Source organism: Cyprinus carpio, chromosome B21 (assembly GCF_018340385.1).
Source record: "Cyprinus carpio isolate SPL01 chromosome B21, ASM1834038v1, whole genome shotgun sequence".
In the NCBI taxonomy this organism is placed as follows: domain Eukaryota; kingdom Metazoa; phylum Chordata; class Actinopteri; order Cypriniformes; family Cyprinidae; genus Cyprinus; species Cyprinus carpio.
The window spans coordinates 4,399,753-4,416,317 of NC_056617.1; the positions used below are offsets into that span (position 1 = coordinate 4,399,753).

General features: G+C 33.8%; 2 protein-coding genes across 2 annotated transcripts; both read left to right on the top strand.

The window, feature by feature from the left end:
• The first annotated feature begins 88 nt into the window (after positions 1 to 88).
• Positions 89 to 8,858, top strand: LOC109055944 (nuclear factor 7, ovary-like). Its single transcript, XM_042747572.1, has 6 exons — positions 89 to 609; positions 1,678 to 1,773; positions 1,862 to 2,092; positions 5,876 to 5,898; positions 5,971 to 6,089; positions 8,260 to 8,858. Exons 1-6 carry the CDS (start codon positions 244 to 246, stop codon positions 8,799 to 8,801), a joined length of 1,377 nt encoding a protein of 458 aa, XP_042603506.1. The 5' UTR covers positions 89 to 243; the 3' UTR covers positions 8,802 to 8,858.
• An 875-nt stretch (positions 8,859 to 9,733) lies between these two features.
• LOC109055955 (RNA exonuclease 4-like) lies at positions 9,734 to 15,131 on the top strand. The gene is made up of 8 exons (XM_042748149.1): positions 9,734 to 10,302; positions 10,418 to 10,698; positions 11,848 to 12,000; positions 12,074 to 12,267; positions 13,695 to 13,783; positions 13,952 to 14,026; positions 14,130 to 14,204; positions 14,634 to 15,131. Exons 1-8 carry the CDS (start codon positions 10,081 to 10,083, stop codon positions 14,787 to 14,789), a joined length of 1,245 nt encoding a protein of 414 aa, XP_042604083.1. The 5' UTR covers positions 9,734 to 10,080; the 3' UTR covers positions 14,790 to 15,131.
• Positions 15,132 to 16,565: the final 1,434 nt, after the last annotated feature.

Here is a 16,565-nt window from a genome sequence, read left to right on the forward strand (position 1 = left end):
TGAGTTAGTTTTGGTGTGATGTCTTTGCACACTGTTTTCGAGCATGAGCCTTGCAGTGCATTTAGTTTGATTATGCAAACAGGATCATCATAAACACACTCTTACAACACATATCAGGAAGTGACTTTATTTCTGTGTTCCTGTCATGGCGTGTCTACCAAGCACCGGAGTACAACAATGAGGAAATGAGAGGGCTTGAGGCGTTCATGTCCGAGTAGATTTCTGTAGTTCTTAGAAACTGAAATGTCTCTCTCTGTAGAAGAGCTGTCTTGTCCCGTGTGCTGTGAGATCTACAGATCTCCTGTGTTTCTGTCATGCAGTCACAGCATCTGTAAAGACTGTCTTCAAGACTTCTGGAGGAGCAAGAGAACTCAGGAGTGTCCGGTCTGCAGGAGAAGGTCCTCCAAAACTGATCCTCCTGGAAATCTTGTGTTGAAGAACCTGTGTGAGTTCTTCTTGAACGTTGAGGAGGTTTGTGATTTGCATGGCGAGAAACTCAAACTCTTCTGTGTGGAGGACAAGAGGTCTGTGTGTTTAGTGTGCAGGGATTCAGAAAAACACAATCAGCACAAATTCAGGACAATCGGTGAACTTCTTCCAGCTTACAAGGTAAGAAAAGATTCAAATGCAGAACAAAACCTTGCTATACAAATGAAGAAATTATAAATCATTTTTATTTTATATATAGCGTAATGGTAATAATATATTATATAATTGATAATTATATATTATACAGTATATATATATATATATATATATCTGCACACATTTTGAAAATATTTACGTTTATACGTTTAAATATTCATATTCTTATGTTTTATATTATATATAAATATATTTAATATATAAACATAACAGAGTTTTCTTAAATATATACATGCATGTGTTTGTATTTATATTTATAAAATAAAAATAAACAGTATTCATACATATATTATGTAAACAATATATATATATATATATATCAATTTCAATATTTTCTTTTACATTTCTCTTAACATTAAATACATTTTAAATTAAAATACAAACTAAATATCAATTATTATTATTTACATTTCTTATAATATATTAATATAGTTTTTTGTTTATACTATATATATATATATATATTATATATATATATATATATATATATATATATATATATATATATATATATATATATATATATCAGTGCTGTCAAATGATTAATTGCCATCAGTCGCATCCAAAATAAAAGTTTTTTATTTACATAATATATGTGTGTGTACTGTGTATATTTATTATGTATATATAAATACACATGCATACACAATTTTGAAAAAAATTACATATATTTAATTTATATTATATAACTAAATTTAGTATAGGAACGTTACATATTTTTCTGAAATATATACATGCATGTGTGTATTTAAATAATAAATATGCACAGTACACACACACACACACACACATGCATGTGTGTATTTAAATAATAAATATGCACAGTACACACAATATACAGCACTATATATATATATAATATATATATAAAAACATAAATAATATAAAAACACTACATTTAGAAATGACAAATTATGCAAGTGTGTATATGATACGGTATTTTGAAGAAGAAAAAACTGAATCAAGTTGACATTCCTTATGGATATAGGGATAACATTTGGATTTTCTAATTTTTTCCTGGTTAAATTCTAGGAGGAGCTCAGTAACAAGCTGAAGTCCTTACAAGAAATGCTCAAACACACAGAGGATGTCAAAGGAGAGTGTGAGGAAGCAGTTCACCACATCCAGGTGAAGATGCACTGTCAATTACTGTCCCTTCAGGACTGAACTGAACTGAACTGAACTGAACTGAACCTTATTTTTGTTTGTCTTTGAGACTCAAGCTCAGCACACGGAGCGTCGGATTAATGCGGAGTTTAAGAAGCTTCATCAGTTCCTCATCGATGAAAAAGAGGCACTAATCACTGCGCTGTGGGACGAAGAGGAGCAGAAGACTCAGATGATGAAGCAGAAGCTGGAGGAGATGAACACACAGATCTCAGCTCTTTCAGACACAATAAAACACATCCAGGAGCAAATGAAAGCCAAAGATGCCACGTTTCTAAACGTGAGAACTGACCATGTCTGGCAAATTCTGACAATGTGTATAAAGATTCATATGATATCATTTAATTAATGGCAAAAAAATTAAAAAATACATAAAAATATGGGAGGTGGAATCAAGAGGTCATGCTTTGGCTAGTTAGCATGACACTCCTGGCCCCTGCTTGTGGATGCTATTACATATATATATATATATGGAGGTGGATAGATATATATATATATATATATAGATATATCTGCTTGTGGATGCTATTACATATATATATATATATAATATAAGCTTTTGGGGCCCAGATGATGTAGTTACATCACTCTCTCTCTCGCTCGCTCTCTCTCTCTAAATATAAGCATTTTAATTTAGATTATATTATTTTAACACAATTTGTGAAGGAATTTTTAAATTTTCATAATATTTAAAGAAACAAAATAATGTCAGTTTAGCTTTATTTTTAGATATATGTTATATGAGTTATATGACCAGTTGGTAACTTTTTGGATGAATTAGATGTGCTGCTCTCAAACTTTCCTGAGGATGGTACTCCCCTGGTTATGCTTGGAGATTTCAACATCCACCTACATAAACCGCTATCTGGTGACTTCCACACTCTGCTTGCCTCCTTTGATCTCAATCGAGTGTCAACTACTGCTACTCACAAATCAGGCAACCAACTGGACCTTATTTACACATGACACTGCTCCACTGATCATGTACTGGTTACTCTACTCCACTGCACACCTCAGATCACTTCCTTCTCACTCTTAACCTCAACATGGTTCCTGACACATCACTTACCCCTCCACATGTCATCTTTCGATGCAACCTACGCTCACTCTCACCCTCTCGGCTATCTGCAATGGTTTCATCTTCGCTTCCTTCCCCTAAACTGCTACTGTGCTACTGTGCTACTGATTCTTTCTGCTCCACTCTTACATCTTGTTTAGACACTGTTTGCCCCTGGTCTTCCAGGCCAGCCCGTACCACCCCTTCTGCCCCTTGGTTATCTGATGTTCTACGCGAACATCGTTCTAAGCTTAGAGCTGCTGAAAGGGTGTGCCGCAAATCCAAAAATACTTACTGACCTTGATGTGTATCAGTCACTCCTCTCTTCCTTCTCTGCTAATGTCTCCACTGCTAAAAGGACATACTACCATAACAAAGTTAACAATTTGTCTAACTCTCACATGCTTTTTAAAACATTTTCCTTGCTCCTTTGTCCCCCCCCCCCCCTCATCTCTAATAGCTGACGATTTTGCCACATTTTTCATTAATAAAACTAAAAGCATCAGTGCCACCACACCACAATCCATCAAGCACATCTCACCAGCTAACATACACTCATTCACATCCTTCTCTTCACTTTCTGAGGCAGAAGTCTCCAAACTCATCCTTTCTAATCATCCTACTACTTGTCCCGCTTGATCCTATTCCATCTCATCTCCTTCAAGCCATATCTCCTGCAGTTGTACCTGCACTCACTCACATTATTAACATATCCCTCCACACTGGTGTTTTTCCCTCATCATTTAGGCAGGCTCGGATAACTCCACTACTTAAGAAACCCACCCTCAACCCATCTCTTTTAGAGAACTACAGACCAGTTTCCCTTCTTCCTTTCATTGCAAAAACACTTGAACGAGCTGTGTTCAACCAAGTCTCTGCCTTTCTCACACAGAACAACCTCCTTGACAGCAACCATCTGGCTTTAGAAGTGGACATTCAACTGAGACTGCCTTGCTCTCAGTTGTTGAAGCCCTAAGACTGGCAAGAGCGGAATCCAAATCTTCAATACTTATCTTGATTGATTTATCCGCTGCTTTGACACACAGACATCCACCAGATCCTTCTGTCAACCCTATTGGCGAAGGGCATCTCAGGAACCGCACTCCAGTGGTTTGAGTCTTACCTATCAGATAGGTCCTTCAAGATATCTTGGAGAGGTGAGGTGTCCAAGTCGCAACATCTAACTACTGGGGTGCCTCAGGGCTCAGTTCTTGGACCACTTCTCTTCTCTGTCTACATGGCATCATTAGGTTCTGTCATTCAGAAACATGGCTTTTCATACCATTGCTATGCTGATTACACTCAACTCTACCTCTCATTCCATCCTGATGATCCATCGGTAGCTGCTCGCATCTCAGCTTGTCTAACAGACATTTCCAGCTGGATGAAGATCCATCACCTTCAACTCAACCTTGCCAAGACAGAAATGCTTGTGGTTCCATCAAAACAATTGTTTCATCACAATTTCACAATCCAGTTAGGCACATCAACCATAACGCCTTCAAAAATAGCCAGTAACCTTGGAGTTATGATTGATGATCAGCTTACTTTCTCAGACCACATTGCTAAAACTGTCTGGTCCGGCAGATTTGCTTTATTCAACATTAAGAAGATCGGGCCATTTCTTTCGGAACATGCTGCACAGCTCCTTGTTTAAGCTCTTGTTCTGTCCAGGCTGGACTATTGCAATGCTCTCTTGGCAGGTCTTCCAGACAGTTCTATCAAACCTTTACAATTAATCCAGAACGTGGCAGCAAGATTTATTTTTAATGAGCCGAAAAGAATGCACGTCACATTCCTCTGTTTATCAATTTGCACTGGCTACCAATAGCAGTTCGCGCATAAAATTCAAGGCATTGATGTTTGCCTACAAAACCACCACTGGCTCTGCACCCCTTTACCTAAATTCACTACATCAGACTTATGTGCCCTCTAGAAGCTTGTGTTATGTGAGTTAACGTCGCTTGATTGTGCCATCCCAAAGAGGCACAAAGTCACTTTCACAGACTTTTAAATTAAATGTTCCCTCCTGGTGGAATGACCTGCCCAACTCAATCCGAGCAGATGAGTCCTTAGCCATCTTCAAAGAATCAGCTTAAAACACATCTCTCTTCCATCTTTATTTGACCCCTCTAACTTTAGCACTCACTATTCTAATTCTATTCTTAAAAAAAAAAAATCTAACTACCTTTCTAATCTTTTTGTATTCTATGTATTTTCTTTTAATTTATTATACAATTATAAAAAATACCTCTAACACTAGCTTGCTCTATTCTTTTTCTATTCTATCTGTTTTTTCTTTTTATTTATTATATTTATTAAAAGCCCTTGCTACGTGGACTGCGTTATAGCACTTGTTAAGCTAACTGAGTGTTTTGATTGTTATAGCACTTGTATATTATTGGATATAAAAACATCTTTTGTTGTTTTTGATTGCTTCTATTGTCCTCATTTGTAAGTCGCTTTGGATAAAAACATCTGCTAAATGACCAAATGTAAATGTAAATTATTTATTATTCAGATTATTTTAACATAATATTTAAAGAAACAAAATAATGTCCGTTTAGCTTTATTTTTAGCATTTTAATTTAGATAAGAGTTATATTATTTTAACACAATATTTAAAGAAACATTTTTTCTTATTTAAGGTATTTTAACAGTATTTGAAGGAAAATTTGTCAGTTTACACCTTGATTTTTATTTAGAATTTAACACAATATTTGAAGGAAAATATTTTTTATTTATTTGAAGAATCGAAAATAAATGTCTGTTTACATGTTGATTATATTTGTTTTTAGTACTTTAATTTATGATCAGTAATTTTAATATATTAATAATAATTTATTAATTACTTATTTTTAAGTTATCTGGCATCCCCCTTTTCTGGGGCCCCTCACTGAGGACCACTGTTCTATGTTCCAGCATTATCTGAGGAACTGCTAATGGATATTTTCTCTTTGAGTGCTCTGATAATAATTTATTTTCTGCCTCTTTTATTTTTTCCAGAACTTTGAAGCCACGATGGAAAGGTAAGTGTTCAGCCTCCTGTCACTCTCTTCATATGGATGTGAACTCAAACCCACTGCAGACTGTTCTTCCAGAGCCCGGGGCCCACAGCAGGAGCCTCACATGAGTCCTGCAGCTTTGATTCATGTGGCAAATCACTTGGGCAACCTGACATTTGGAGTCTGGTTGAAGATGCGAGAATTTGTCCAAAACGGTGAGTCTTTAAGTATATAATGGGCTTGGTTTTGGTATAAATGAGAAATATAGATTTCTCACATAGATCAATTCTCATTTTAATAAACTTAAATAATTGATCAATCTATGCTGTTTTGAGTTTATGCATGAACAAAAATGTTCGGCTGATGATACACGGGGCAACTTTGGTTAATGTTACCATCAATGGGCAACTAGGTGATACACAAGATAAAATACTTTAGTTTTTACTACAGTAAACTGTAGTGTATTGTAGTATAATATACTCTATAGTTGTAGAAAACATAAGTTTGTTTATATTACTATAGTTGTTATATTACCCCAGCAACTATAGAATTACCACAACAAATACTTTACTATAGAATGGTTCAAAAACACTATAGTATTTACTATGAATTACTATAGTATTTTTTCATGTGTATTTACTATAGTTTACTTTTTTATCTTATAGTTTTTGAATTGGAGAATTAGTGTATGTTTTGCTTGTAAACAGAGTAAATTTTTGTTGGTCATAAACTCTATTGGTTGGCTAGCTAGTTAGATATATGAAGTATAGTTGTGAGAATTGTGCAAAATATATATGCACTATGTTAGGCTACAATATATTTATTTTGACGACAAATAAAAAATAAGTGTCGTGACTGTTACACCTCAGGTGTGCATTATTTTTCGAATAATTCATGGCCCAGAGTCAATTATTCCGCTTATACTAAGGTTACCACAGCAAGACATCGATCAGATGATATATTTAAAGGGAATCGTTCCGTTTTTTTTACTTAATCGCTATTGTGAGTAGGATTATTTTCTTCCGCATCTCATCCAAAAGCCTCTTTTGTGAGTTCCCAACACTTAATTTTAAGGGGATACTCCACCCCAAAATGAACATTTTGTCATAACTCACTATACCCTCATGTCGTTCCAAACTCATAAAAGCTTTGTTCATCTTTGGAACACAATAATTGTAACGACATTATTCAATAATTCCTTTGTCCAACGGTCTCCTCTGTGTCTCTTCCTATCACCGTATGGTGTGTATGCTCTTTTGTGTCATCCGCGACACAAGGGTGTGCTGTTTCTACACGTATTTAGCTTTGATTTGAAATAAAACAGTGTATCCTTGTGGCGCGGATGACACAAAAGAGCATACACAGCATGCGGTGATAGGAAGAGACACAAAAGAGACCGTTGACAAAGGAATTATTGAATAAAGTCGTTATTTTTGTTTTCTTCACTTCCAAACGTGTTCCCGTTGCTTCATATAACCCAGATTGCAAATCTGATGGCAGATGGAGTATTCTGACGATGACTTTCATACCTTTTCTGGACCTTGACACTGTTATTTATTTGTCAGTCTATGGGACAGTCACAAGCCTCCCGGTTTTCATCCAAAATATCCTTAAATTGTGTTCCAAAGACGAACGGAGCTTTTATGGGTTTGGAACGACATGGGGGTAAGTGATTAATAACAAAATTTTCATTTTGGGGTGGTGTATCCCTTTAAAGCTGGTAATTGGTGCTTGAGCCGTTGATAGTATTCTAATGCAGTTATTAATTAAGTTATTAGAAAGAGAGCGAGAGAGACCACAGAGAAAGAGACAGCGACCCTCGACAGTGTTCTGCAGCAGCGTCTCTAAACAGCGCTGTTATTACTTCGCTAGTGAGAAATGTCATGTGTATTTACTTTTCTGAAAATCGTCTGTCATGTTCTTGTTTTTGTTAGTCCCTGTGTGCTGTATAGGTAGGCTACTGTCATGCTAAATTTCCAGTTATTACAGTTTGTACTATGCGTAGTGATGTAACTGTAATGCGGTCAAGAGAGCTGCCTGGAACTACATTCACCGTGTGTTTTCCCTGAAAATAATGCACACCTCAGAATGTTCGTCAGCCAATCAGATTCAAGCATTCAACGGCCCCCTAGTATAAAGCCTATTATATAATGAATATAATTCATTAGCCTATTTTACTCGTTCTTGTTCTTCAAATGTAGTGTCTGAATTGATTTTTATATGTTTGTTTTATTTTGTTGGCTTTTTTTATCAGTTCTTATTTTAGTAATGTATGTGTCTTATTATATGAGAGGTTTGTTCCTTGAAAATTTAAATGAGAAACGTGTCTCATTATGATAGATCATCATGATAGATCTCTAGCTGTAGATTATTTTGTCTCATCAGCTCCTGTGATTCTGGACCCCAACACTGCACACCCCGAGCTCAAGCTGTCTGATGATCTGACCGGTCTGACGTGGAGCACAGACACTCACACCTGTCCCGCTAATCCAGAGAGATTCGACGTCTATCCGTGTGTTCTGGGCTCTGAAGGCTTCATCTCAGGAACACACTGCTGGGACGTGGAGGTGGGCGACAATACACACTGGACTGTAGGAATAACCACAGCATCCAACCCTAGGAAGGGATTTACATTCTTTGGCAAAGATGTCTGGTGCGTGTGGCACAAAAATGAAGAATATTTCTCATATTACCAGGACCAAGCCTACACTCCACTTAGTGTTAAAGAGAAGCTGCAGAGGGTGAGAGTTTTACTCGACTGGGATCGAGGAAAGGTGTCTTTTTCTGATCCTGTAACCGACACTCATCTGTGTTCTCTCACAACAACCTTTACGGAGAGACTCTTTCCGTTCTTCTCTAGCGTTTGTGTCACTTGTGGTCTGAGGATCCTACCAGTTAAAATATGTGCAACAGACCAGCACAGTTAAATGTGATTCTGTGTGTAAATGACGTGCATAATAAACGTTTTTATTTCGTTTTCTTTATTTTCTTGAGATTTTTACATACAAAATTGCTTATTTGCATAGGCCTATTATAATAAAAAAAAAAAAAAATGAATTCAAACCCTTTGTTTATAATTATTCTAATAAATACTCTTTAATATGCTTTTTCCCTTTTTTGACATCTTTGGTCTAGACGTGACTTTTAATTCAGAGAATGAAAAATATTTATCTTGGAAACGGTATATTAAAGCATCGTTTTATGAATTAATATGATTTTAATACATTTTTATTTTTACATTTTTATTTATATAACTCATTTTATTTATTTTTTTATTGTGAATAGGGTGTAGGGTTTTATTTATTTATTTTTTTATTTTTTTGGATTATTTTATGTAATTATGTTTTAATTTTTTTTTTTCTTTTTGTCATAGATTTAATTCATTGTTTTACTTATTATTTCTTTGTAATTATTTGTGACATTTACTTGTAATTTCTGAGATAAATAGTTTCTACAATATTTTTTTTCTTTAGTGTAACATCGAATGAAACTTTTTTTCACAACCTTTTTTTGTTTTGTTTACTGTTTTAAATGACACGGGCCACTAAATATGATCATACTCATCCCTCATCCTAAAATTTACACGGTAGCCATATATTTTCTAAATTTTCATCATATACAGTAAAGGCCAAAACTATACTGTAAAAAGAATAATATAAATTTGTGTAAAACATTATTTGAAAAATGCTGTTTCCTTGATTTTTTTTAATTATTTAAATTATTTTTAGGTTTATTTTAATCAAATTATTTATTAAGTTTTTCAAATTATTCAAATTATTTACTCTATTTTTACATTCATGCACTGTTTTTTCCCTAAACTTCCAAAACACAGAGCGGAACGTTCATTTTCATTCAGTTCCTGCACGGATCCTATTGGTGTAACACTCGCGACAGAAAGTTGATCAGCATGGTTGTCTCATGGTACAGTTATAGGTAGTTCTTAAAGTAATTTTTTGCGTTGAACGTTTTTAAACTAATATATTCTCACAGAGCGATAGATATATATATTTTCACATATATATATTTTGTATTTTCCGCGTTACTATGCATGTCACGGGTCTGCGTTGACGCTAGAAAGCTTCAAAATAATGTAAACATCTGGAGAAATTCATTATTGCTAGAAAGTTCGTGCTCAGTGTAATATCATAAAAAGCGGAACACCTTAGTGCTTTATTATTTATTAGGTTCATTTGATAAAACCTTAAGATGTCTGAAGTTAAGCTGAAGAAACATGCCGAAAGTATTCAGACAAATGGGCAATCAAAAAATAATAAGAAGAAAAAGAAACATATAAACAATAAAAAGACGTTCTTCTACGATACAAAAACACTTGTAATGAAGAAAACGAAACCAATAACTGTAAAGACAAACATTGAGCCCCCCACAACAGTGGAAGAGTATTCGTGCAACTGGAAGAAGTTACTGCAGGTAAGAATTATTTACCATGGTAAAATCATACTGAATTCATGAATTAGTAATTCTGAATGAGAAATATATATCAGATGTTTCTACATTTGGTGCATGTGTGTGTGTGTGTCTGTAGACTCTCGCTGCAAATCCTGAAAAGAAGAATGAAGACACAAAACAGGCAAAAGATGCAGACGTTAAAGGAAAGCAGCCGTCAGTTTCCAGAGACTCTCATAAAGTTCACTTGAAAAAACCTGCACGGACGGTCAGACCTGCTTCTGAGACATCTGGAAGAGGAGACAAAGATGGAGACCAACAGAGCGGACACAAGCAATTCAAAGCAGAGAAGAGGAAAAGAAAGGATGAAAAAGAGAAACCGATGAACAAAAAGAAGAAAGTCGAGGAGAAAGCAGCAGAGTATGTGTGCATTTTAATGCTGTTTCGTTTCATATGACTGTCCTGTGGACATTTGTTCCTGCCATGGAATTAAAAAAAGAAGAAGGAAGAAAGATAATTGCGTTATTTTTATCTCACAATTAAAAAAACAATTCTCACGGTTTTGAGTTTGTATAACACAACTCTATTCGGATTGTGAGATAAAAAGTTATAATTACCTTTTTATTTATTTATTTATTTTTTAATTTTGTGGCTGAAACAAAAAAAACTGAATTGCAAGATGCTCAAAATTCAGAGAAAAAAAGACAGAATTGCGAGGAAAAACTCTGAATTTTGTAAATTGCAACACATAAACTCTATAAAAACAAATTCTGGGAATAAAAATCTAAATTTCAAGACAAACTCAGAATATTTAGATAAGAAGTTGAAATTGCAAGACACAAAGCTAGACGTAAGAAAAACTTTAAACCCCAAAATATGATTATCTTTGTGCTAGGGACTTCCATCCTAAAATTTAAAAAAGTCAGCTATATTTATATTATTTATATATATATATATATATATAATTTATATTAATTCATACAGTGATTTTTTTTTATTTAATAATAATAATAATAATAATGAATTTAAGCACTTTACATTTTAAAAAAATCTCAAAGTGCTACATTAAGGCATAATAAAACAAAGCAATTTAAACTAAATGATTTTAACATTAAAGGTTTAAAAGAAATTTTAAAAATTAAAAGACTTTTTTAAAAAGGTATGTTTTAAGACCCTTTTTTTTTATATATATATATATATATATATATTTGGAAAATATTAATTTGTTGAATTAAATTGATGTATTTTTCCACGCACTATAGTAGTGTTTTTGTTAGATTTATTTATTTTAATAAAATTCTTTATTTCAAATTAAATATAAAAAGTCCAAATTGTAAAATGTAAACTCATCTGAGGAAAAAGAATCTGCGAGATATAAACTCTTCTGAAAAAGAATTCTGAAAAAGTCTAAACTGTGAGAGAAACTCAGAATTCTCTTTGAAAAAAAAAGTCTAAATTGCGAGACGTAAATAGCAATTATTTTTTTATTACATTTTTCATTTATTTATTTTAATTTCATGATGGATTGGAGCTTCCATACTGTCCTCTTTAAACACGGTTTCCTCTCAGGCCTGATCTCTGGTTTGATGACGTGGACCCTGATGACATCGAGGCCGCCGTGGGGCCCGAGGCTGCAGACATCGTACGAAAACGTAGCGGAATCCTCAAGTCCAGCGCAGAAGTCACAGAGAAAGTGCTGGTGAAAGAGCACGCGTTTGAGGGGTGAGACACCCGCAGCTCTCTGGGTACTCCTGGGTTTTGAAGGAGAGTGATGTAATCTTTGGGCTGATTTCAGATTGACCCGTGCTGTCGCTATGGACTGTGAGATGGTGGGTGTCGGGTGTGATGGGGAGGACAGCATTCTAGCGCGAGTCTCCATCGTCAACCACTTTGGGAAATGCATCTACGATAATTACGTCAAACCCACGGAAAAGGTTACAGACTACAGGACGGCTGTTAGTGGAATCAGAGCGGCGGACATCGAGAACGGTCAGGACCCCTCATAATAGTCTCTATTGCATTTGAAAAATACTACAAATTTGATGAAATAGTTGTAGGTATAGAATAGTGCTGTCAAACTATTAATCGCATCCAAAATAAAAGTTTTTGTTTGCATTATATATGTGTGTGTGCTGTGTATATTATATATATATATATATATATATATATATATATATATATATATATATATATATATATATATATATATATAAATTATATATATATATATAAAAATTATATATATATATAAATATATAAATATATAAATGCACAGATTTAGAAAATACATGTATTTGCATGTACAGTGTATACTTAGATTGTATGTGCATGTATAGGATTGTTATGTTTATTGTGTATGCAGGTGCATGTATAAATATATAGTTAATAACTGCAGAAAGAATTATAACTTGGTTAGATTTTGTTTGCATGAGGAACTTCTGATTTGAATTCTGTTTAGCTTATCTGTACTCTATATATTGCCCCGAATGAAAAAAAAGAAAATGCATGTATTAACATGTCTATATTTATATTCATGTAATTTAATTTATATATATATATATATATATATATATATATAAACATAACATATTTTTCTTAAATATATACATGCATGTGTATTTATATATACCTAATAAATATACACAGTACACACATATATATTATGTAAACAAACACTTTTATTTTGGATGCGATTGATCGCGATTAATCATTTGACAGCACTACTATAGAATAATAATGTAGTAAGAAAATAAACAAGAATTTCTCGCAATTTTAAGTAAATATCATGCAATTATGAATCAATTATGAGTTTACGTCTCGCACTTCCGACATTTTTCTCAAAATTGCATCGAAACACCTATTTGACTGTATTTCACGTAATTCAGAATTTATATTTGTTAAAATCTTGCAATTCAGATTTTTTCCTTAAAATTGTGTTTGACATTTCTACCTCTGTTCCTCACAATTTTGAGTTAACATCCCAATTCTTGGCTTTTTTCTCACAATTGCAGGTTTATAACACAATTCTGACTGTATTTCTCACAATTCTGAATTTATAACTCTCAGTTATGAGTTAACGTCTCACAATTCTGTCTTTTACCTCAAAATTGCGTGTTTATAACAATTCTATTTCTTACAACCCAAAATGTATCTCTTTTAATTCTAAATTTTTCTCAAAATTGTGTTTTTATGTCACAATTCTGTACTTCTGGCAGTTTTATATATTTTAATATTTCTGTCGAAATATGCATTTTGTGATGCAGACAGATCCTTTCGTCCGTGAAATTAGCCACCTTTAAAAGAGATACAAACTCGATATATAACTTCAGAATTGAGAGATATGCTTTTTCTATTCTGTGGTGGAAACAGGCTTCTGCATGTATGAGATTATTAATTGTTCTTCATGTGATTAACAGGTGAGGACATCAAGACAGTCCAGAAAGAAGTGGCTCAGATTCTGGAAGGAAGAATATTAGTGGGACACGCCATTCACAATGACTTAAAGGTACAGTTTTTCTGTGGAAAACAAACACCAAAGAGCACCAATCTAGACTATATTACAGCATACAGGACCGGAATGGCTTGAGAGCGACTAATGATGACATTTTCAGATGAAATATTCCTTTAACAAACTGTCAGATTTCTTTTAAACATCTTTTTGTCATATTCATAGATTTTGCTGCTGGATCATCCCAAGAAAATGATCAGAGACACACAGAAATACAAACCATTTAGGCAGAGAGTAAAGGTATGAAACACAATTTGCTGGTAACTTCGTAAATCAATATTATTTTTAAATAAATAAATATGCAAATTTTAATTGTCAATGTCCCTCATGTCCTCTTCCTCAGAGCGCACGTCCTGCACTGCGGGTTTTATGCAAAGAGATCCTCAATGTTAAAGTCCAGCAGGGTGAACATTCATCTGTAAGTCTCTCTTCAACATCTACGACAAACACTGTTCTCCATTCATTATTTCAAAGTGCATGGCTTGATATTTTCCCATAAAGTACGAGATAAGGAATTAAAGCATAGACTAGCATTCAAACGTTTGGGGTTGGTGAGAAATTTTAAGGTTTTTTAAAGGTGTTTCTTTTGTACACCAAGATTTATGAATTTATTTGATCAAAGATGCAGTAAAATATTATTACGATTCAAATTAAGTGATTTCTATTTGAATATATTTTAAAATGTAATTTATTCCTGTGCTGCAAAGCTGAATTTTCAGCATCATTACTCCAGGCTTCAGTGTCATGATCTGTGTCAGGAATCACTCTAATATGCTGATGAATCTTTTGTTACATGAATGTCTTTGCGGTCACTTTTGATCAGTTTAGTGTTGTGTGTGCATCACAGGTTCAGGACGCTCAGGCCACTATGAGGCTGTACACTCTGGTGAAGAAGCAGTGGGAGGCGGATCTTAAAGCGGCCCGGGCGGGTCAATTTCAGAAGAGCCCACGAAAACCCAAAACTCCTAAAAACCAGAGCAAATTAATTTCGATAAGCCAATAAAAAAAAAACAATCGCAAAAAATGATAGACTGAAACGTGGATCTGTGCAGGGAACTGTTTTACCAACGTGGAGTAACACTGTCTTCAGTTACGATATGATGAACTGTGTTTAATATGAATGTTTCTCAGTTTGTACTTTAATCTAAAATTGTATCATCTGTTATTTAAGGAATGAGACCATCACCCGTTCAGATTATCAGTGTTTTATCGAGCTCTTTTATACCATGGAACTTAAATGTTTATTTTCCATCCTGTTTAAAATTGCATGACAGATGTAACTGTTATTGGAGAATTTCATAGTTTTCTATCTGAACTGCTATTAAAGACCCGCACTTGATGTGCACAAGGTGTTGATTTCTCACATCGAATGACACAAATAATGGTATTGAAGTATAATGAAGTCACTTTTGACTATTAAAAGTAATCAAAATTACATATTTAAAAGTTTTTCACACGTAAGAATAATAATAGATATTTAAAAAATGTAATTCTTTACCTTTTTCTTTTAATCCTTTTAAAAAAATAAAAATCCTTACCTCATTTAGTATACTAGGCGGGTTTATGAATATTCAATGTTTTGCTAATCTTGCACCAACAGTGTTCTTTTGATATGCTAATGATATAAAAAGCCCCACCCCGCAAATTGTCTTGAGGAAATGAAGTTGAAGGAACTTTTTCACATTTCTGGGTTTCTCAGCAGCGGAAGTCATCAAAAATGTACACATGTTTTAAAATTAAATTAAAATTAAATTACAAATATTAAAAATCTTTGAGGATTTAGATGCTGATGACCGTTAAACACGTCATCACAGTGTGTTAAGCATATTAAAAACACCAGATATAGCTTTAAATAATGTTACTTTTTTTTTTTTTTTTTTTACCACAGTGTAACAAGAAAAGAACAAGAAAGCGAGGAGGTCAGAGGCAAGTGTCTTTATTTAGCCCATGGAGGGGAAAAAACAGAAGAAATACTTTTTTTTTTTTTTTGTTACACATCATCAAAGTCATTCAGTTACATGTCAGTGATCCAACACAAATACACAGAGGGACAAGATCACTGCTAAACAGCTCATGACAATTCAAGTTTATTTTGTGCCGAACAATTTTGGTGTTTCCCTTCTTTCAGTCAGTAGTGCTGAGTTTGTCAAATCCAGAAGTGTTTAGTTATGATACCGGGATTACTGAGATCACATTCAAGAGATGACAAAACTAGAGTTCCAGCTTTAGCAAGACCTTGCTTCCAAATCTGGAAAACCTAGGTTAGTGATAAATAATAGTTTATTCTACAATACATCTAGGTGGACATTCAATCTGAACTGGTTTGTGTGCTGGTGGAGACTTAACGAGTTTACAAGCCTCAGATGTGTTCTTATTGGAGATCATTTTACCTGCTGAACATTCATGCAAAACACTTTGAAAGTCTGGTGAAAGTATTTCGTGAAAGCATGTGACGATCTAAAAGGATGGATCTCACAAACACACAGATAATATTTATATGGAAGCCTGATTCTGGGATAATGAAAGAAAGAAAAAAAAGGTAATTACGACTTTTTATCTCACAATTCAATTCAAAACTTTTCTGAAATTCTGAGAATTTTTTAATGAATTTATTAAATTATAAATATAAAATTCTGAAATTTTTGCCCTTGCAATTCCAAATTTTTGTCTCACAATTGTTTTTTTTTTCTGCCACAGAATAAAAAAATTAAACGTGACTTTTTTTCTTGCAATTGCGAATATATCTCATAATTGTGAAAAAAAAAAAAATTATAATTGC